This window comes from Zalophus californianus, chromosome 3, assembly GCF_009762305.2.
Source record: "Zalophus californianus isolate mZalCal1 chromosome 3, mZalCal1.pri.v2, whole genome shotgun sequence".
In the NCBI taxonomy this organism is placed as follows: Eukaryota; Metazoa; Chordata; class Mammalia; order Carnivora; family Otariidae; genus Zalophus; species Zalophus californianus.
This window is the reverse complement of record NC_045597.1, coordinates 89,229,545-89,253,086: the sequence shown is the minus strand read 5'-3', so window position 1 is coordinate 89,253,086 and position 23,542 is coordinate 89,229,545. Positions and strand designations below refer to the sequence as shown.

The window sequence follows — 23,542 nt, the reverse complement described above, 5'->3', positions numbered from 1 at the left end:
GCCCATACCTTCTGGGTCAGAAACTGGGGGAAGGGGAGCAACCTGAGTTTTAACAAGCCCCCGCCCAGAGATTCTTATGCACATTCAGATTTGAGAATAATTAAGTTGCTCTATTATTGTTAGTTTAAGGATAAAACCACCCCTGCTTAGGAAGATTCAGCAAGCTGTCTGAGGTCACATTTTTGGTATTTGATGGAGCCAGGACTCAACTCCAGATTTTGCTGATTCTTCAATCCATAGACAGGTGGAGGGCCTATTGCCAAAAGGCCAGAGAAAGAGGAGAGATGTGTCCAGGTATTCAGAGCAAGTCAAGGGAATCACTGAGGAAATAAGATTTCAAGGACTTGATGCATGGGCTGGGTTTAGGGAGGTCAGGCAAGGCTGTTTCAGGTGGGATGGAGTGCATGATGCTGGGACTGAGAATGGGTGAGGTGCTGGGTGTTTGCCTGCATGGGAAAAACTGAACTGGCATCAATGGGTAAAAGAGAATTTAAAGTCAAGGCCATAGGGAACTTGCAGCAAACAAAACAGATTAAAATCTGAATAACAGGCCATATGAATAGCTAATCCTCAAAAAATGCTTACTGCGTGCCAGGACATTTTACGTGTGTGTGTGTGTGTGTGTGTGTGCATGTGTGTGTGTGTGATATTCTCATGACAACCCTATGAGGTGGGTAATATTAACTCCATTGTACAGAAAGAGATTGAGATAGAGTGGCACTAAGTAACTTGTTCAAGGGCACACAGCAAGTACGTGGCAGAGCCTGGCTACAAACCGAGGAGTTTTGTTGAAGAGGTTTGGCCTGTCCTTGCAGTCAACCACTTCTAACTTTGTAGTTATTCTTTAGCACGATTGCAAAGTAGAAAATGATGTGCTTTCGTCTTGTGTCCTAGTCATGAAGCTGGTTGTATTACTGCAGGAAGAGAAGGAATATAGGCCACAATGGATGGCCTCCCCACAGAAGCCTGAAGGGTTATCATCCTAGCAGCTCATTGTCACAACCTTGTGACAAACACTGATGCTCAGAGAGCTTAAAGCCTCCACCTCTATATCTTTGAACTGGTTAGGGAATGGAGGGGCCTCGGAATGATTGTCTGGAGGAGGTAGATTTTGAGTGGACTTTTTATAAGCGCCTTTCATCTAAAAAATAGTGATTTACTCATCCGCTTATTAAATGAGGTTTACTCTCCCCACCACCTATGTTAGACTTCTTTGAAAGTCAGGGGAATGACGGAGTTTGGAGGAATATAGAACTTGGCTTTGATTTGAATAAGTGACCATGAACGAGTGCATCTGTGTTTTGTTACCAACGTCATCTCTCTCATCCCTTGTTTTTACAAGAAAAGTGGATCATTATCTTGATGAAATGGTACTTCTCTCTCTACCTGTGCATGTGGAAGGGCATCAGGATGCCTTTGATTCATGGAAAACACAGAGTGCCAACAAGGCCAAAGGTGGCACTTCAGTCTGTCCCATCAGAAAGTGGTGAGACTGATTCTTCCCTCACTAACCAGCAATCTGAAATATTGATGCAGGAAACAAAGCCAGGACAATGATCTGGGTGAATGATCATAAGTGCTTCAGAGATGAAGGATTCATTCTGAGAGCTATAGTTATGAGGTTAAGGTGAGGTGTGCACCTTCAGATAGCAGTAAGAAAATGTCTTTCCAAATCAGGCAGTACTTGGAACATCTCTCCTGAGACATACTGGCTAAGAAATTCAGATGTTTTAGATGACATAGAAACCAAGGCAAACTTTTGATCTGGATCAAAACATGGGGGAAAAAAGGCTATTTTAGATTCTCAAGTCACTTCTGGCAGGCAGTGCTTATATTTAACTGTGCAGAAAACATTTCTAAATTAATAAGAAGAAAGATATTTTTCTTTCTTCCCCCCCTTCACACAATCATTACATCACTAAGCCTCACCCAACACTCTGATGAAGGCTTTCCATCTGTTTCCCCTGTTCTCCAAAGAGTGTGCCTTTCATGTGGCCTATGCCACATTCAGTTTTTTCCTCATTTACACTGATGTCCACTCATGGGGCCACTGAGACAGAGCTCTTGTCACCTTTGACACTATTTTTCCCTAGTCCAAAAGCATTCATCGGTGGCTCATTGTAAGCACTGTTTATGGACACAGTTGGAAGAGAAAAGGAGCTTAGTATGGTTTAGTTGAGGAAAAAGCAATCTGACCTGTGATAAAATGTGCTCACCTGTTTCTGCAGCAAAACCTAAATTTAAAAATTAGTTCTGTGCTATTTTTATCTTGCATTACGACATCTCACAGGAAGTTCCCGGAACTGGAATCTGGCCTCTGGGGTTTTACTGTGACCTGGACTTCTGAAGGCTGGGTTTGGCCCCGCTCCTGCTTGTGTAACATGTATGGTCGGTGTGATGATAGGCCATTGCTGTAACCATCACAAAAGGGAACGTTGGCTTTCCTGGTTAGCAGATAAGGAAAACCCACCTTTACATAAATGCAAGAATTTACCTCACAACAGAATCAAACTCAGGCTTTCAAGGTGGTGAAGCCCCTGCTCTTTACATTGAGCCTGACTTTGGACACAACCAGTTACTGAACCTCTTCCTATCTCAGCTTCCTCCATGGACAAACGGGGACAACGGATACTCTTTATCACTCTAGGGGGATAAATGGGAGCAATGTGATATTATTACTGCCTCCCTCTTGGACTTGTGGTAAGGATTGACTGAGAGAAGGAAGATAAAAGTTCTTAAAGTTAAAAGCAAGAGAGACAGAAATGGATGGGTCTGTATGTATCTCAGCAGGCCAGATTTTAGAAAACCCATATACAGGCAGAAAAAGATGACACTTTTCTGAATAATTTACCTACATACATAACCTATTTTATTTTTTGGACAAGTGATTAATGTTTTCACTTGGTTCAAGTTACAGATTTGAAATCTTCCCTCCAGGTTTATCTTCATCTTCAACAGATCGCTTTGACATGATTTACTAGGGTCGTTCTCTCCTAACATTGGGATACACTGTGGACTGATAGGAGATTATCTCAACACCTGGAAAATGCAAAGGGAAGCATTACACACCTAAAGCAGATAGTTATGCAAGAAAATATGAACATATAGTCTCTGCCCTTGTGCAATACCTCATGTGTCCAGAGCACCATTAACTTTATTATGACAACAATGTCATTATCATCTTGCTACCTGCTTTTATCCATACTGAAAAGCATGATTTTCACTATAATAATTAGGTAAGGGGCTATCCCTGCTTTCAATATTATATAATCCCAGATGGTGTTAAGCAGCTCAAGGTTTATAGATTTGACCAGATAATTTTGTTGAGAATTCCAGAACCTCCCACTCTGGAATGAGAATCAGATGCATCAGCCTCAGCATCTCAGCACAAACGTGCACACGCATTTACACACACAGTACACAAAATATGATGCTATCCAGAGAGTCCTGGTGCACATCTTGTTCCTGCTTGCTGAGAGACCATCCATCTCTACTAATCTTCCTGTGGGACCCACACATTTATTCAGCAAATCTTTTCAGAGGGCTCACTTGTGCCAGGCACATTCCCCCCCTCCACCCCGGAGATCCAAGGGTGTACACGATAGACAGTTGCTGGTTTTTCTCCTGCTGTGGTCTCCTCGTGCCCTTGGATCAGGAATCTGTATTTTACTATTGTGAGTCATTCATACATTATCCATTCATTCATTTAAATATTTTATTTGGAACATCTCTGCTGGACCAGGGGCTGGGTAGGAGCTGAGGTTGTACTTACATGCTAAACACAGTAGATTACCCCTGACTTCAGAAAGCTCCATGGAGAGAGACCGATTGACCAAATAATCTTGGACATAATCGTATGTGCTCCCAAATATGAGGACTGATATGAAGCAAATACACAGAATGCTAGGAGAGACTGAGAGGGAAGCTGGTTTTTAAGTGGGTGGGGGCCCTGTGTCAGGAAAGGGAGAAGTAGGTGTCATTGTCCTCAGAATCCGCAAACAGAACCAATCTGAATCAGTGACTTTTCTCAGAGATTTGCCCTTTCCAATGCCTCCTACAAACCTCTGGCTGGTGATTCTGATCTCAGTGTCCTGCCTGTGTGTCCTTTGCTGAAATCACTGTTTGCTGTGGGGGACTAGGTAATAAGTAGTGGAAAATTCTGCTTTCTTTCATGGGAAGAAACTTCCTAACTGGGTTTTTAACTGAAAAGAAATTCCCTAAATTTTCCCCAAACATTAGTGTGCTGGGAATTATTGACATCCCCTTAATTCACCCCAGCCCCCACATAGGCTGTCCTGGTTGCCACGGCTAATGGGTTTACCTTTACCTTCTAGTAGCACATTTCTAATATAATATAGGCTGCCTCTACGCTTAGCAAAATAGAAAAAAACAAAAAAAGTCCATGTCTTCCCATCCAAAATAAACACCGGTATAAAGGTGGGAATGATATTTCAGCTGGCACTTTGGTAAAGCCCAAGAATCTGAATATGACAGGAGGCATGTGCATTTTAAAGGTCATTCCAATTACCATGCTTACTCATGCTAAGCTGTAACTCTGGGGTTCTTGTGAGAAGATCCACACACTGGAGGAGGGGATGAGAACATGTGGTTGGCAGGCACTTGAGCAAATAGTAAGGAGGGTAATACAAATTACTATTGTTTCCAGTGATATTAAATAATTCTTCAACATCTGAAACATCTGAGAAGAAGAGGGGAGGCAAGCGTTGATAAAGAGCAGGGTGAATCCTCACAGTTCTAAAAGCTGTGATGCCGTGATGTCTTTTCCTGGAATCCACATTTTGCATGGTCATATGTGGACCCATGAGAAGAGGCCCTATGGACGAGCTCCTGGCTGCATTAAATTTCCCATTTGCAACCACTTCATTCTCCATATCATAGTGAATTCATAACACAACTTTTCTTGATAGAATTATCCTAAATGTAGAGCCACTTTCGAGACAGGGAAATAAAATAGCAGAGAACTATGCTCTTAGTGGCAATTTGCCTCATACCTTTCTCCTGCTTCCCGAAATACACATTTTATTACAAGTCTAGCTGTGGCGAAATTCAGATTCTGCACATGCACGTCACATGCCCTCTAGCACTGGATGGAGCAAGGCATTAAACACAAGCCTCCGCATCCCCCTGCTTGCCTTTTGAGGTCTTCCTTGACCTCTCCTCACTTTTCCTTCCTATTTCCCTCACCTCCTATATTAATGCATCATTCCATCTATATGCATTTACTAAACATCTGCTGTGTTCCAGAATACATATAATCTCCGCCTGCAGGAAGCTCAAGAGCAAGAAAGCCAGACAAAATAGCAGACATTGTACACAGGGACACTGGTGGCGCTTAGGGGCATGAAGTTACATCTGAGCTACCTTTTGACAGGCAAGCAGAAGTGAAAATAACAGTGGAGGGGCATTCCCAAAGAGGACATCCTCCCTGCCCCATAGCAGTGGGTTTCATTCCAGCCCCCAAGCACTTGGCTGGAGTGCCCTTCCATGTCCCTTTTGCCCAAATTCTGCCCATCTCTCAAAGACTCCTTTGGATCCCACCTACTCTGTAAAGTTCCCTGACTATGACTGATGCTCACAAAGACCTTTCCTTATGTGGATGTCTCTAGCACTTTCTTTTCTCTTTTATTTAGCCCCCAATCATGACTGTTACCTGTTTTGTATCTGTATTGTGCCTTCCCAGAGAAAGTTCTTGATGCCTACTTCTGCCTTCTGTTGAGAGCATGTGCTTTGCAATTATTGTTGAATAAATTGAACCTTCACAGCATCTGCTGTCAGTAGCTGGGGATGAATTGCATGTGTAATGGACAGAACTCAACCCTTCTCTTGGAGTTGGGTGTAGTACCTTCTCAAGAGATGGAATAAAAGTCATTCATCTTTAATATCTTTGCACATCCCAAACTCTGGGGACAGTTGCCCACGATTTGGGAATTAAAGCCCTTTACCTCTTTCTCATATTGAAAACTTCCCAGTGTGGTTTACACTGAGTATCATTCTATTTGAATAGCTAGAGTGCCTAATAAAAGCAGCTGGTGTCAGCTGTCAATGTTCACGTGGTGTTAAGTGCTCCTTCTGTAAGCACTAGCGAGCAAGAGTATTTTTGTTTAGCAAGGCCACCATAAAATTAGACAAGCAAACCATAGCAGTGTAGTTGAGCAATGTAGCCTATAAATATTACAGTGGAATGAAGCACGTGAGCACATTATCCTTATTACAATCTTATGCTTTAAGGGAAAAATAGGGGGGAAGCTGTGCAAGAAAAGCCAAGTCTGAATAGAAGCCAAGTCTAGAGAAACATACAAAATGTCTGTGCTGATTATCAAAGGATGTCACCAGTCTTCTGCTAATAGGATCTGGGGAGCATGCCTCCTGGATTCAGTGAGCTCTAAACAGCCTCTTGGAGACTGAGTTGGGAAGACTTGTAAAATTGGCATTGTTTACCTATTAGGAGTGGAATAAAAAAAAATGGTACCTAGGGGGCGCCAGTGTGTCTGTAACTCTGTCAGCTGTTTGTCTGCCAGTGAAGTCATTGAGGAAGAGTAAAGGTTTCCAGGGGAGCCCAGAGAGCAGCACTGGAATCATATACAATCCATACTCTGTCATGTCTTTATTTTTTCACTTTCTTTTTCTGAAGTGGCTGGCAGAGACTTAAACATTGTTATTATTCATTGGGCTATGTCAAATTCTTTAGTGTTTTCTAACATAGCTACTTCCAACTTTTGCCAAATGCCATCTAAAGCTTCTTTGTAATACACACACACACACACACACACATATACACACACATACACACACACGGAAGATACATTTTTTTCTTTTCCTATGAAGTTTCTCTCTTATTTGTTTCTATACTATACCTTGAATCATCTAAGTTTAGTAGAATTCAACCATGGGCTGGGTGCCATGCTAGGTTTTATCCTCTACTAATTGTCTTGTTCAAATCTATGGAGACCTACATTAAAATGTTTAAAATAAACCATTCTCATTTTATAAAGGAGGGAACTGAGGTGTTAAATGACTTTTCCAAGATTATATATATTATATAGCAAGTATTTTCATTAGAAGTTAATGGGCTCCCAAGCAACTTAGAAATAAAAGGAATAGTGTTGCCCTTTCAATTAAGCCAAACATCTCATAGGTCTTAATGGATTATCTTGAAGTTACACGTCATTTAGGTCAGGCTAAATTATACCCAAATTAATGGCATCAAATGCCCTGCATTGCTAGTACTCCTGATGTCAGAGTGAAGGACCATCATGGATCTGACTCTCCCTCCCTGGGAATGAATGAAGCCCACGGGGATGTAATATAAATGTTTGACTCAATGAATTGAATACTAATTGGACTGGACCTTGACTGCCCAATAGAGCATTGTGCAGTGATAGAAATGATCTCTTTTATGTTGTCTACACCTAATCACTAGCAGCTATGGAGAACTTGAAGTGTGGATGTTATGACCGAGGGAGTGAATTTTTAACTTAGTTTAGTTTTAATAAATTGAGATTTAGATAAGCATGTATGACTATTGCCCACCATATTGGATAATACAGGACTAGACTCTCTGCTTGTGCCAGTCCCCATGGAACTACATTTTTTTTTCCTAGTTCAGCAACCTGGGGCTGTACCTGGGGTAACTCTAAAGATTAGGTTTGGGCCTCAGAATCAACACCCGGTGAGTGGATATAATGTTAACTGTAGCAGCCCAGGCTGTGTATGACCATGGTATACCTTTCTATACCTTTCCTCAGAGACACTTATATCAGAAGAGAAAAGCTTATCACTCTTTGCTTTAATTTCTCCCAAGATCCTGGGCAGACAAGTGCTTTAAGTGTTATTCGTTCAAAATTTCAAAAACTTTATATGACTAAAAGATAACTCTACTACGTCAAGTATTCTTTTGCTGTATCTGTTGATACAAGTTCAAAATTACCTTCAAAATAAGGATATATTTTGAGCAAATATGTATTTATAATTTAATTATATATCATCAATAAGGCTTTAGTTTCTAATTTATTTTTAAAGAAGAGAATCTTCACTTTTTTTTTAATCGCAAGTATCATAGAACATGCTAGAGTTAGTTATTGATAGATCTCTAAAATCTACCTGCCTGAATCCAAGCAATTTGGAGTAAGGAGTAGACTGGGGGCCAACAAAAGCTGTGTGAGTTCACTCACACATGTGGGTTTGGATCAGTCAGTCTTTCAGAGAGTACTGGCATTAAATCCAGAAATCCTGGAACCACCCTTATTCTGATTTCAAGTTTAACTGACTGACCTTCTAATATTTTGCAATCCATGAAGCTTACTTACCTACAGGAAGAGGACATATTGGACAATCAGGTGGGAATATCAGGCTATTTGTAAATTATACTTTTCAATGTAAATCCACAAATTGGAATCCTAGTAACACCAATGTCTTGTTAGATTTGCTTGCATGAGTCATAATACTGGAGACTGACGGTCCTGGTAATCTGGGAAGATTGGATTTCAGGGCTTGCAGGGTGAGACCAACCCTTGTATGGGAGGCTTTCCAAGGTAAAAGCCACCTAATGGGTCCCTTTAGGCAAATATTTGACTTCACCTGAGTATTTGTACCAGCACAAATATCCTCAACTAAAGATACATACCAGATTGCAGATGTTAACTTAACACAATTTCCAAAGCTGCCGATGGATTAAAAGTAATCCTGGGGCACCTGGGTGGCTCAGTCTGCCTTCAGCTCAGGTCATGATCCTGGAGTCCTGGGATCTAGCCCTGCATCTGGCTTCTTGCTCAGCAGAGAGTCTGCTTCTCCCTCTGCCCCTCACCTGGCTTGTGTTCTCTCTTTTTCTTTCTCTCTCTCACTCTCTCTGTCTCTCTCAAATAAATAAATAAAATCTTTAAAAATAATTTTAAAAAGTAATCTTAAAATTTGACCCCAGCCTTATTGGAGAGTAGCTCGAAATTTTAGAATGGGTAAAAATCTCTTGAAATGCTCTTTTAAAATGCAGATTTCTGGACTCTACAACCCCAGGGATTCTGATTAAATCCAAATGAGATGCAGACATGGAATCTGTATTTTACCAAACACCCCAGGAAGTCTGTTGATCAGTCACTCAGAAATATTGTGTCAGCAGTTTAAACAAAGAAATTTCCTTATTTTGCTCATCATAATACAGTCGCATCCAGATTTTCTCTACACAGTGGGGAACAACACTCTTAGTTCTGCCTGATGTTAATGGTATTCTCTGAAAAATGATTGCTTTGTTCAAATAAGTTTGAGAAATGCTGGAGTAAGTAAAATTAAATGGGATTTTTACTGCAGGATTTCTCAATGAGTCATGTGGTGGTGGTTGTGTGTGTGTGTGTGTGTGTGAATGTGCACTATGCACTAAAGGCTGTGCAAGAGGGGAATTAATTAGAAGAAGTTCACAGCCTCACAAATATATTTGACCACCAACCCTTCTTTCCATAGACTACTCATCCACATAATAAACTTTTGGAAATGCTGCCCTGATATATAGAAAGTACATCAGAGTAAACATCAGGAGGTGGTCTGTAGTGGAGACAAAGTTGTCTCAAAAGCTAGCTTTAAAGAAAACAAGACAGTCATAAGCAGACATTAGCCTTCCTTTTTCCTTTTTCTCAATAAAACAAACATTTTTCCATTAAGGAAGAATTCCATCTAATTTTGATGTCTAGAACTTCTGCTTTTGATTTGTACACTCTGGGATTTACAGCCTGCCTTTTACACTTCTGTAATCTTAAATAAGCTGCTTAATATGGGATCCTCACTTTCCTAGAGATAGTGATAACTGCCTCACAGGATTGTTTTATGGATTAGCTGAAATAATTATTGTGATAACCTAGCACTAAGTCTAGCACACCAAGTGTAGCACTTAATAAAATGTAGGGAGGTTAACATTCTTTCACATATAAAAATATTTGGGGAAAATTCAGGCAGAAAAGGAAGAGCACAGTGTATAATTTATTTCCTAAAACTCTAGAGCTCACAGATAGGCTGCAGTGTTTGTATCCACCATGTTGGTGGCTTCAGACAATATTCCCAGGGATTCCAAGATAGAGTTTAGACTCATAGGTGAAAGAGTGCAGTGGATGACTAGCGGTATCTGCCAAAGTAGGAGGGAGTGAAAGCAACTTTTTCTTAGCCGTGCAAGAAATATTAAACACAGAAGTGCCAGGTGGCCCTCAGTCAACTAAGAACTGTCTGTCAGCATGCCATTCAATTCCAACTGAATAAAAATACAATTGTTGAGCATTTACTGTCTGAACATTGCGGTGTGGATTATCAGTTTTGAAAAGAGACAGATTAGTGTAGACTTGGAACAAGTGTTCAGTTTTAGGATATCACTTAAGCTGAGCCTAAAATGACAGAGAAGATTACATTTTTTTTTTTTTTTAGAAAAAAGACTTCATTTACTTATTTGAGAAAGAGTGAGAGAGAGAGCATGAGAAGTGGGGAGGGACAGAGGGAGAGGGAGAAGCAGATTCCACGCTGAGCAGGGAGCTGGATGTGGGGCTTGATTCCAGGACCGCAGGATCATGACCTGAGCTGAAGGCAGATGCTTAACCAACTGAGCCACGCAGGCGCCAGACAGAGAAGATTCTTATGCAAAAGTGAAAGACAGTGAATGCAGGCAGTGTGTGGATTTACGTGTTAAAATTGGGATTGCCGGCCGTCCTTTAGAGGCCATCTATAATTTTATGTGTCTAGGACCTCTTGTCCTTTATTATATGGGATTGCTCCTCCTACCTTCCCTTCCCACCACATAGGTCTGTGGAAACTCTGTTCTCTTACATGGCTCTTGGCCCTCAGCCAGAGTGGACAGATCTGTCAAACTTGGCCAAATTGGTGCCCTCTGGGGAGTCCCAACCTTGACATTAGCGAGAAAAGTTCTTTTCTAGTATAGGACATCTTAGATTGCCCAATTTGGCCATTCACAGCCATACTCCCTGCCTCAGGGGGAGAAGTTAGCATACAGGAAGAGTCAACCCACAGAGCAAAGCAAAGGACAGGGAGCAGTGAATCCATCCCCTGGTTGTATTCAGGTGCACAGACTCACCTGCTTTGCATCCCCCTTCTCCTTGATCCTTGCAGTTCCGTTCTTAACTGTGTTCTGTGAGCCTGTGTCTCCTCCTTGACCTAGGATGGCTTAAATGTTGAGTATTTTCCACTAAGATTCTACTGAATATAAGACATTTCAGATCATATTTTTCTATACTTGTGTGTTAGATAATGAAGAATCTAAACAAGCCAAAAGGAAAAAAAATACAGATATATAATGATCATAGGAAGGATTCAGTATTTTCTTTCTTTTTTGTGTTCTCCTTTATCTCCGTGTGCAAGGGTCAAAGCATTTTAGCTGAAATTGGATACAGGGCCTATGCCCAGAACAGACACAAATTCAGGGACCAAGGAAACTGTTCACTGGCTGTGGATGGTTATCACTAGCGACCACCTGTGGTCTCCAGTGGTATTACCGCTAGGCAGGGCATGACCCTTGAGGGGTTCAGGTCTCTGCTACCTTACCTCTCAAGCTGCAGACACAGAGCTTAACTCAGAGCAGTGCCTGCTCAGTTCCCTCCAGGAAGCCAGGTTAGCTCCACGAGTGGACAGGACACTGATGAAACTTAAATGAGCAAAGATGAAGTGTGACCTTTCTTAGCAGCTCCTGAGGTTAACAACAGAGAATGGAAATGTCAGATCTGCATAGACAGGGCGAGTAGCAAACTGAGCTTAGCAACTTGCAGAGCAAACCTCTCTCTTCATGTGCTGGGAGAAACATATCTGTTGCAAAAAGAAAGAAAAGAAAATACAGTCTGGGTCTGAGTCAGAAACCCCCTGCAAGTATACATGAAAAGAATAATGAGTTTGTTGACACTTATTTGTGTTCTGCCAGACCTTATTTAATTTTCAAAATGATTTAGAGATTATTTTTGCCTTGATTTTACTAAAGAGGAAACTAAAGCCCAGAAAAGCATCAATGATTTCGAGTGTGACATGAGCCAGAAAATGACAGACTAGGATTTGAACTTGGATCTCCCTAACCTGAAGTCTAGGTTGTTGGAGTGCACTGTGTCCCCTCAGTGAAGGAGCCCATGCTGTCCTTCTGCAAGGACACAAGGGGATGGTCCCAGACCAGCCCTCAGTCATAGAAGGCTCAAAAATGAGAGCCTCTGGTAGAGCCCCTAATTCTCCGGTTCTTAAACAGCAGCTCAAATTTAATTTGATAGCATGACCTTTAAAGTGAAAAATAAAAGAACCTTATAAACATGCCCAAATGGATCAACATCCCAGATAATCCAGGCCCTGCTGGTGTCCTGTCTGTTCACACTCTCTGTGGATTCCAGGGGCTATGGCAGTGACCACAACAGCCAGGGCCAGCCTGGCCAGCACTAGTATCCACTGGAAAATAAAACCTTGGAGGAGTCTGGATAATAAAACCATTTTTTTTAAGATTTCTATTTATTTATTGAGAGAGAGAGAGAGAATGGTAGGGAGAAAGCATGAGAGGGAGGAAGGTCAGAGGGAGAAGCAGACTCCCTGCTGAGCAGGGAGCCCAATGTGGGACTCGATCTTGGGACTCCAGGATCATGACCTGAGCCAAAGGCAGTCGCTCAACCAGCTGAGCCACCCAGGCACCCAAACCTGAAAGGATATTGATGAACCCAATCATAACCTGTGTCCTTCTTGTCTTGTATTTGAGAGGTTTTCCTTCTTTCTTGTTTTGGCAATGAATTTTTTTTTTTTTTATTCTGCCAAATAAAATCATAGGACTAGCTGTAAAAGATAAAAGCAATATTTGAGGATCAAATTAAATATTTCTGCACTTGGTCTATGAAAACAATGAGGCACCTTGAGCGGTCACACATTGCAGTCGTGTGTTAGCCTCAGGACTCATTTTATGTAGCTCTTCTAAATACTTAAAAATTCCTGACTCACGTAGATAAGTAGCTGCCAACAGATACAGGTTTTGAATACCTTCCCCTGAAATAGCTGATATTTTTCAATAAGATTTATCCAGAAGTGTTCAAAAGTAGGAATAATTTTTTACTTCAAATATGAGACCTATATTCATTCCTTATAAATACAAAAGCCAGATAAATGCATAGTCAGTGCTGTCGCTTTCTATAATATGACAGTTTTTTGATATCATGTTCATCCATTCATTTGTTCTTGCTCTGTTATTATGCAGTGAAAAGAGCATGTGGCTAGCAGATGTTCCTGAGCTTGGCTGAGCTTAAATGGATTTAAGTGGGTTTAAGAGTAGCAGTGGCCTCCCTTCAGCCACTCTACCTTCTGGGGCCTGAGCAGACCCCATGACACCCAGTTGGTGCTGTGCAGCATTCCTCGTCATAGATGACACTAGTATATTCTTATTCCCACGAATACACAGGGAAGGCAGAAGAAGATTGACATCAGGTCTCCAGGGTTAACCTGGAGCACACAACTAGCAAATTGCTAGTGCAGTGTATTAAAATCTGATATAGGGGTGCCAGGGTGGCTCAATCATTAAGCCTCTGACTTTAGCTCAGATCATGATCTCAGGGTCCTGTGATTAAGTCCTGTGTCAGGCTCTGCACTCTGTGGGGAGTCTGCTTGAGATTTTCTCTCCCCCTCTCCCTCCCCTTACTCTCTCTCTCAAATAAATAAATAAATCTGGTACATAACACATTGGAAAACTATCATGTTTTAATTAAAAAAAATATATATATATAAATATTTGCAAAAACAGCCCAATAACTAGAAAAGGGAGAAAAGAAACTCCATAATTTGCAACCCTTCTGACCCATCTCTACAGGATGGTTCTTGAACTTGAATTCAACTGGACCCTTGGTATTCACTGCACTGTGAGGACCAACAGCTCTGGCACCTTCAGGGAACTTATAAATGCAGAACCTCAGTCTCTACCCCAGGTCTACTGTATCACATTTTAAACAAAATTGAAGAAGCACTGAGCCAGACAATAGGATTGTCCCCATTCCTAGCTGGATATGAATGATGGTCTAAATTTTAAGAATAAGACCACTCTGGTAATCTGGAAAATTCTATTGTTTTCATTTCCTGATTAACTTTAACATAACAATTGAGATGTCATCTACATGATGCTAAACAAAATCATTCCACTGGAAGGCACACAAAACCTTTTACTTTATTGATATGTAGTAGATAAACCCAGACCAAATTTCTCTCCCATAAAGTACAGAGCCTGTCTGTAAATTGTGTGGTGTGTTTCCCTTCCAATGAAGCACTTCTAGGCCATTGAGACAAATGGATTGATTAGGGAAATTCAATTTTGTCTTAATTCATCAAAATAATCCATATCAGGGATGCCTTGGTTGCTCAGTCGGGTGAGCACCTACCTTTGGCTTGGGTCATGATCCCGGGGTCCTGGGATCAAGTCCAGTGTCAGGCTCCTTGCTTGGTGGGGAGCCTGCTTCTCCCTCTGCCTGCCGCTCTCCCTGCTTGTGCTCGTTCTCTCTCTGACAAATAAATAATTTTAAAAATTTATCCATATCAGGCTAATAGGGAATTCTCTTCCCTTGTGATTTTTTAAAAACATTATTTTGTTATTTGGAGAAAAGGGACATGTATCTTTGTAAAGTAACCAGGTAGCAATGATAGAATAGATAACACTGATATATTTTTGAATCACAACATCCTCTGCTTTGCAGAAATGGCATTTGAAAAGCACTGAGTATCTCTTGGTCATAAACTTTAGGTTTGCAGATTAATGGAAAGAGGACCTTCCTGTTTTGCCATCAAAAGCCAGGGCAGGGAGGAGGTCTGCCTACTGTGGGTGCTGGGGTCTGTCTGGAAGCTGGGCAGTACTTTGGGATCACTGATGTGCACAGCAAATTCCTTTGACCACCATTGCTTTGACGGGGATCTTCTCAGCAATGATTGACAATTGGCTCCCTGCTGTGAACTAGACCCTGGGAAATTTAGGAAACTGACTTCTGACACTTTTCTTTTTATTCACTTAATTCCTTAATGTCTGCATCTGCTGTAATTACAACAAATTTCAATTATAATGAAGATCCAACTGGGGGGGTAAAATGGGATTATGGTAATTGTTAGAATGGAGAGGCATAGAAATAGGTTTCAAAAGCTTTCAGAGAAGCTATCTGACCAAAATAAGATCAATGCAGTTGGCTGCTAATTAAAGCAAACAGACAAAGGAACTCAACCTAGCTGAATTTTAACATATGAGCTTCATTAAAAGGCTTACATTAGTCAGCTTACATTTTGAGGGCTATTGAAATGTTTTGTTCTTTTTGTCTCTAAGGAAAGCATATAGAAATTGAAACTGACCTTCAACTGTATAAAGAAGGGATGAGAATTCTTAAAAAGGGAAGTAACTCAATGGAGCATAAATACATTCAGACTCATTTATAGGTAACCATTTATCTGAACATTTGGGAATTTCAAAGGCCTGCCAATAGATGTCCTATTCATTTCAATCTGTTATGGGGAATGAGGAAGAAGGAAATTTCATACTGAGGAAAAAAATATTTCTGTGGGTGTTTATAGAAATACACTGAGTGTTTTTTTAGGCTGATCTAAACAGATGACTTCCTCTAGCTGTGTTCAGGTTGGGGATTTTTTTTGGGGGGGTGTGTATGTGTCTAAGAGCACGTGTGTTTAAATAACTGTAATAGAAGGATAGATACTCAGGGACACACAGTTAACCATTGTGCTGAGTTTCTTAGACAAAAGACCCTTTCCTTTTAATTTTTACAAGGGACTTTAAAAATTACATGGATCAATAAAGGGTCATAATGAATGTGATCATTAGGAGTATATTATCAGGTGGGCTTTGTTCCAAGGAACAGAGGCCTCACCCACTGAATTTTATTTTCACAGTTTAATGAGGGAGGTAGAAGGTAATCAGTTAGACCTGGATTTCAGTGCTCGCTCTGTTCTAGCAGGTGACCTGGGAGCTCACTGAGCCTCTGTGGCTTTATGAAGAAAACAAGATTCATTCAACCGAACCTCTTCTCTTGTCCAGCTGATCTCCTACCTGGACTGAGAATGTCTTGGGACAGGCTTCTTAGAGACCATTTCTTAAGTGAATGAGTTTCTCTTTGCTGTTGTCTAATGGCAAAATAAAATGCGAATGTAAGCCCATGTATATGTTTATTTCCAGTTTCATTATAAAGCCATGACCAACTCAGAAATAAATAAAGAGTGGGATGGTACTTTTATTCCCACATTTAACCACTATTAACAGATTACCGATTTGGACTATTTCCTTCTAGAACTTATTTTCTCTTTATAACAATGAGGGCAATAACAGCAGAAGTTACACATGATACTCTGCAATGTGCTTTCTGTACTTAATAGTTTATTACACATGTAGAACTTTCCAGTATCCTTACATAGAGATGTAGGTATTCATTTTAATTTCCTCATAAATTGCCATAGTATGGAGGCGCATCGTTTCTTTAACCATTCCCAAAATAGTGGACTATATTTCCATTTTTTAAGCTGTTGATGATTATAATAATTTTATATATATACATATATATATCTTTTTAAAAAATATGTTATCTATTTATTGATTAGAGAGGGAGAAAGAGAGAGAGCATGAGTAGGGGGAGGGGCAGAGGGAGAGGGAGAGAAAGAATCCCAAGCAGACTCCACACTCAGCGTGAAGCTTGACACAGGGCTCAAACCCACAACCCGAGATCATGACCTCAGCCAAAATCAAGTGTTGGACACTTAAATGACTGAGCCACCCAGGGGCCCCAATAATTTTGCAAATATCTTTGTGCATGTAAGAAAGTATTTCTGGGGCATTATTCCAAGAAGTGGAATTGCTAAGTCAAAATACATACATAATCAAAATTTTGGAAATGTCACTGCATAAGTGGCAATGGCCTTCACAAGTTACATGAACAGCAAGGAGTGTGACAGGGAAACACTGGCAAAGATTGTAGAGGAACAGTGTGTAAAATAAGAAAAAAATACTCTGAAAACATAAAGAAAATAAAAAGAACAACTATCTAATATTGAAAAAAATGCGAATTAAAGGAGATAATGCTTTTTTCCCCTGACACTTGCAAATTAAGAAAAATAAAATAAAATCCAAACATGGCTACTTTTAAAGAGACAGATTCACCTCAGGACTATTTAGAGGAGATGAGGACATTTGGGAGGAGAATTTGGTTAACAGATTGAATCTAAAATCTATTGTTTTCAACCTTACCTTAGGAAGGTAAGACTTAAGACCCGAATAATCAGCCAACACAGGTGTGATGAAAGTGTGGTATGCACAAAGGAGGATATTTATATGCAGGTAAGATGGTTTGAAGGTTATTTTTGTTTCAAAGAGTGATACTGAGTTTCTTAAAATTATGAACTCAAAATCTTGTTTTTTTAAAGTTTTCTTTTTTACTCTTTTAAAAATTCAGTTTATAAAATCATATTCTATTAAGTCTAGCAAGTATTAGAACTCAGGTCTAAAGACCCTTTGAATAATGTTTTTTTTTTTTTTTAAGAAGTTAAGGCACATTTATTCTTTTTTTAATTTTTTAAATTTATTTATTAGAGAGAGCGAGAGAGAATGAGAGATAGAGAGCACGAGAGGGAAGAGGGTCAGAGGGAGAAGCAGACTCTCTGCTGAGCAGGGAGCCCGATGTGGGACTCGATCCTGGGACTCCAGGATCATGACCTGAGCCGAAGGCAGTCGTTTAACCAACTGAGCCACCCAGGCGCCCCCCTTTGAATAATGTTTAATCCCATTTATGGATGTAGTTACTTAAATACCTTCAAATTTATTAAACTACATACATTAATAATATGATTTATTTACTTTCTAAATTGTACAATTTACTGCATTACAAGATAGAATGCCACAAATATTTCTGAAAGTTAAGTATCCAGAAAATGAACATTTAACTTGGTGAACTTAATTTATCTTACATGTTCTACTAGGGAAGATTTTTGAGGTCTAAATCAGTTATTCTTCACTTTTTAAATTGGAGCTTGCAAAGCTTATATTAAATAGGCCAAATTCACTTAAAAACTACAAATACCAAAGAACTGTTAAATTTTTTTTTCAAAATTTTATTATAATCTTGATACAAGAGAAAAGACCCATTTCAGGCCAATTCAAACATCCATTCTTGGGGTGCCTGGGTGGCTCAGATGGTTAGGTGTGTGTCTTTGGCTCAGGTCATGATCTCCAGATCCTGGGATCCAGCCCTGCATCAGGTTTCCAGCTCAGAGGGGAGTCTGTTTCTCCCTCTCCCACTGTCTCTCCCCCTGCTTGTGCTCTCTCGGGTCTCTTTCTCTCTCTCTTAAATGAATTAATAAAAGCTTTAAATATTAAAAAGATCCATTCTTGGCAGGAGCTGTTTTGAAGACACTTTTTTTGGGGGGGTGGTTCAAAGATATTCCTTGTTAAACTGAATTTTTAAAAAAATGTATTAATTACAATTACACTCTTTGACTTGTTACAAGACTGTTTAACTTAGTTTCCTTTTAAGGTTGGCCATCGACTGACATTGGTCTTTATCCTATTAAAGTCCATTATAAATATGCTTAGCATTTTATCAAAGTCAAGAATACTAGTTTCTTCCCAGGAAGATGTACATTACATCATACAGAAATTTCTGGCTGAGATCAGTTTTGGGACCATTTTTCTCTTTCAGTACCTTATTCCTTCTTAACCCCCAAACATTAATACTAACGTTTTGATTATCATAAACTTTTGATACTGAATTCAGAAATTTGGAGGATTAAAAATTTCATGTCTAAAGAGGAACTGACTATGCTAAGTGATGGAGATATGAGCTTGATCCTTATTGATGAGTGCTGTGTACGTATGGGTGCACGGTCAAGGGCTCCAGGACATCCTGGTGGGTGGGCCATGAAGCCCATAGCCCTGCATTCAAAGGTCAACTTTGGATCCTGAATTTATTTTCCATTTTGCTTAATAGACCTTGATGGGCTTCTTCATTTTTCTCTATTTGTAGGATTATACAATTATGAAGTTTATTTTAAATATTATGCCATCAATTTTTGGATCAGTTAAATAGCTTTGTCTAGCTTGAGATAACTTATGTGTTCTTTCTACCGAAAGCAGGCAGACTGGAAACAATCACATTAACTCATATAAGCTTAAGAAATGTAGAGGAAGTCTCTGTCATTTGAAAAAAAAAAGATTAAAAGACAAAAGAAAAGAAATCAAAGCAAGAGTAGAGCAGGGACATGGGCTGTCTTAGCAGTAGCTTTTCTTATTGTTTTAAGAATTCAACAATTTGGTCATGGAAAGGGATTGAAAATAGAATCAAAATCTCTTTTCCCCACTCTTCATCACTGAATTTATAGAATTTGTAGGATGAATTGTATGCCATTATGCTAATTATATAATAAATATATCCTTTATTCTCTAGTTCAGTTTTATTTATTGCCAATTAACCCATTTGTCACTATCATTAATACCTCTTTAGCTACCAAAAATATCTTTAAAAGCTCTAACCTCACAGCTCCAAGTTTGCGAATGAGTTTCTGGAATAAGTGGGTAACTATGTGAAGCCCCCCTCTGTCCCACTCTTTGCAGAAGTTGTGCCTTAATGCATGCTGAGAGTTCAATTTAAGGAGGTGTCCTAACAATTTGAATTGAGGGCTTTCCCCCTAAGATCGTGACAGAGTTCTCACTCTTAATGGACTTTTCTTACTTGGGTAGTCCCTCCACTCTTCTCTTTCTGAGTCATGCCTGTAATGCTCAGTTTATGCCAAGTAGGGAGAAAAAGAAACAAAACACCAGTTTACAAAAGCTGATTAAAGAATATGGAAATTATACTCATAAAACTGCCCTTGTTAAATAAGCACATTGGGGTTATGCATCTTTTATTTTGTGTGTCAGCTTTACAGATGAGTTTTTCTAATCATAATATGTATTGAACCAAAATGAATCAAGCTAGAAGCACCCATTCATTTTTTTTTCTTCTCATTTTAGGAATATTAGACTTTCCTTTACTGAAGCACTCTTTTTCTCTCTCAGAAATATGTCATTTTTTTAAAGTGACCATAAGCAATGAATTTCTATCCTACACTCTCCTTGGTAAATTGAGTTTATTAACAATGCAATACGAAGTCTATGTGAGGCTTATTAAGGATGTGTTCAAAGTGCCCAGATATTTCTTACTGTTTTCCCCAAGGCCCCTCCTACAACATGCCCAACTGAACTTGGAAATCTTGAGTTTTAAAATATTTTAAAGTGTACAATAGAGGAGAAAACATGTGTTTTCATTTATTTTTTTTATTTATAGAATGCTGTTTTAAGGAAGGTTAAGATTCTGTTAGTTGAAAATCACAGAATCCTGGCTTGAGCCAGCCCGAATGGAATGGGTTTTTTCTAGAAAGATCTCAGGTTATCTCACAGCATGTGATACAGATTAAAACCACGCCAGCCCTCAGGAAGTTCAGGGGTGCAACCAAATCTTGGAACAACAGGAACCAGCCACGCAAGTCCTGTCAGGACGCCCATCTGTCTTTTCTGCTGCATTCTGCACCCCAACATTCTCTCTCTCTTTCTTTCTTTCTCTTTCATTGCATGCAAGCTTTCTTCTTGTCGCTGAAAATGTGGCCCCTGAGAACTTCTGAGTTTTCTATTTTATAGCTTCAGCCATTAAAAGAGTCCAACATGAACCTTCTTGGTACTGAAACCAAGAGAACTATAGGATTAAATGCCTACCGACGTGGCTTTGTTCAACTTCCCAACTATATATTTTTTTAAGATTTATTTATTTGAGAGAGAAAGAGTGCAGGGAGGAGGGGCAGGGGAGAGAGAAAGTTTTCAGCAGACTCCCCACTGAGTGCGGGGCCCTACACTAGGCTCGATCTCAGGACCCTGAGATCAGGACCTGAACATAGAAAGCAAGAGCTGGGTTCTCAACTGACTGCACTACCCAGGTGCCCCTCAGTTTTCCATCTTTAAAGCAACTAAGTTTATGTTGGGGAAGGAAGGGGAGCAAATGATAGTATAATTTGCCAATCGTAGAGTGCGTGTGAGTTTGTGTGTGTGTGTGTGTGTGTGTGTGTGTGTGTGTGTGTGTGTGTGTTTGGTTACGGGGGGAAGGGGAGTGGGATGGAGTTGGATAGGGGTAAAGACAGGAGTGTAAGAACTTGACAGTTCCAGAGGGAAAATCTATCAAGAAAATGCACTGCAGGAGCAGCATAATTCAGAAGCATGGAGGTGCGGCGATGTAAGGGAAGAAAGGTGTAGGGTGAGTGGGTTTTCAGGGGCTAGCCCCATAGGTTCTCTGTCAGGGCACACCCTGAGGCAGAGGCCCTTGCTTGGAATATGTAGATGAGGACCCCGATGCTTCAAGTTTCTGTAACTCCCCACAGCACAAGAATAGTGGGGGACATGGACTTTGGTACATCTCAGTGACGAATCTGTTTCTTTCCCTTTCTACCAAGACCAAGAGCTGGGCACGGGAATCAAGAGGAAGGATAAAATCTGAATCACACGGAAGGCACACCTTGTTTTTTTTTTTTTTTTTATGTATTGAGTAGTTGGTTTCTATGAACATGTTCCAAAGAAAATTTACTAGTCCTTCCCCACCCCCTTCTGTTCTTTAAGCCATAGTTGGATACCATGGAGTTACCAATATGCTTTTCCCAAACATAAGCTCTGTCAGCACATTTGCATGTTTGCTGTGCTGAGCGGAAAATTTCTAAGAATATGTCTGAATATATGCAGGAGTATTAGTTTCTGGGCTTTGAAAAAATCATTGCTGGAGGGTTTCCTACCTATATAGGACATTTAGGATAAATCATCTAACTTTTGCTTGCCTCACATTCTCAGAAGCTACACAATGAACCCTTTTATTGTATTAGACCACTTCCATAGCTTCATTGCTCACACCTTCTCCCCTTTTAAATTCATGGGATTTTTTTCCCTGTAAAGATTGTTTCAAGAATTGCAGTATTTATCACTGCTTTCACTCTTAATTTTATTCATTACAAGTATTGAGCACTTGCCAGGTTATTTTTTTGGTCATAACAGTACCTGCCATGTAGAGACTTTAAATCATTTATGTAAGAAGTAGGGAAAATTGCCTAAAGACACCATGCAGCATATGGCTGAGCTGGGATTTGAACTCAGATATAAGTGACCCTAAAGCCCATGATCTCTGTCCAGAAGAAAGGAACATTGCCTTCACTCCCATCACCTCAAGTGATGCTTGACATCTGTCCTTCCTATCAGTTTTGTAATGTGTTTGGTTTACTTTGTCGTGGCCATGATTCATATTTTGAATTTTCACTTAATCCAGTCTCAGTCTGTTATAATCCTTTTTGTTAACCATTTGTGGTACCTTTATGATAGCCCATTAATTTTATGTACTACAACGTCCCTAAGAAATTTTCCAGTGTTGGATATTTACATTGATTCATCATGACTTCCTTGTGAATGATGATAATTAGCATACGTAGTTTTTATATTTTGAAATATATGCTTAAGATAAAGCCATTTAAGTGTGATTGAGAGGTCAAGTTCTATGAATGCTTCAGAGTATTTTTAACATGTATGGTGAAAATATTTTTCAGAATAGTCATACCGTTTTCATCATAAGTAGTAAAGGCCTCATTTTAAGGGTGGGTTGGAATTTTTTGAAATAATAGAATTTCCTTGCATATTAAATTAGCAGGTACCATCTTCTCAAATTTCATGTGCAGTTTAAAATAGATTCCTGGCCATCATCCAAAAGAGAATCATGAGGACAGTGACCTCAATTATCTACCCCTTTTCACTTCCCTTTAAAAATGTAGAACCTTTCCAAGATGTAAAATCACAATCTTTGTACATTTTGTTCTATAGTAAATGAAAAATCTTATAGATTCTGACCACTTCAAATTAACCTTAAGTCAATGGCAATTTGCCCCATTGTTGAAATGCTTAACATAATCGCTTACATCAGCTCTGAGCCTTTCATTACACAGTAGTGCTAGATGGACCCACCCCTTGTGGTAAAGCCATAGAATTATTTTACTGTTGCTCAAGTTTGACTTAGGTATAGACATATAGCAGACCGATTTCTACTATCAATTCATGCAGTTAGATATTAGACATTTTGGATTTTGTCCCTTCATTTCAACTGAGTTGGTTTATTTTGTTTGCTTTTGCTTTATCTTCCCTTAGGTGTTTGCCAAACTACTGTGAACATGGAGGAAGCTGTTCCCAGTCCTGGACTACCTTCTACTGTAACTGCAGTAACACGGGCTACACTGGTGCCACCTGCCATAACCGTGAGTAGTCATGATTTACCCACAGAATGGGCAAATATCCAGGAATACCAGTGTTAACTTCAGGATGCATTCAACATAGAGTGGGCATTTTTGTTCATTAATTCTTGAGAGACTGTTATATATGCCCATCCCACGGTGGCTGTGTGGGATAGATAGATGGATAGAAGCCATATCCTCATGGAGTTTATGGCTTCCCAGGAACACAGACAGGAAATGGAATAAGTGTTGGAGGCAGGGGTGAGACAATGTGTGTAGGCCC

General features: G+C 39.9%; 1 protein-coding gene across 1 annotated transcript in view; it reads left to right on the top strand.

Annotated features, from left to right (window-relative positions):
- CNTNAP5 (contactin associated protein family member 5) overlaps positions 1-23,542 on the top strand; it is an 859,701-nt gene that overhangs the window by 486,276 nt on the left and 349,883 nt on the right. The window contains exon 11 of the mRNA XM_027590999.2: positions 23,177-23,283. Coding sequence (XP_027446800.2) covers positions 23,177-23,283 — 107 coding nt within the window. The remainder of the gene's footprint in view (positions 1-23,176; positions 23,284-23,542) is intronic.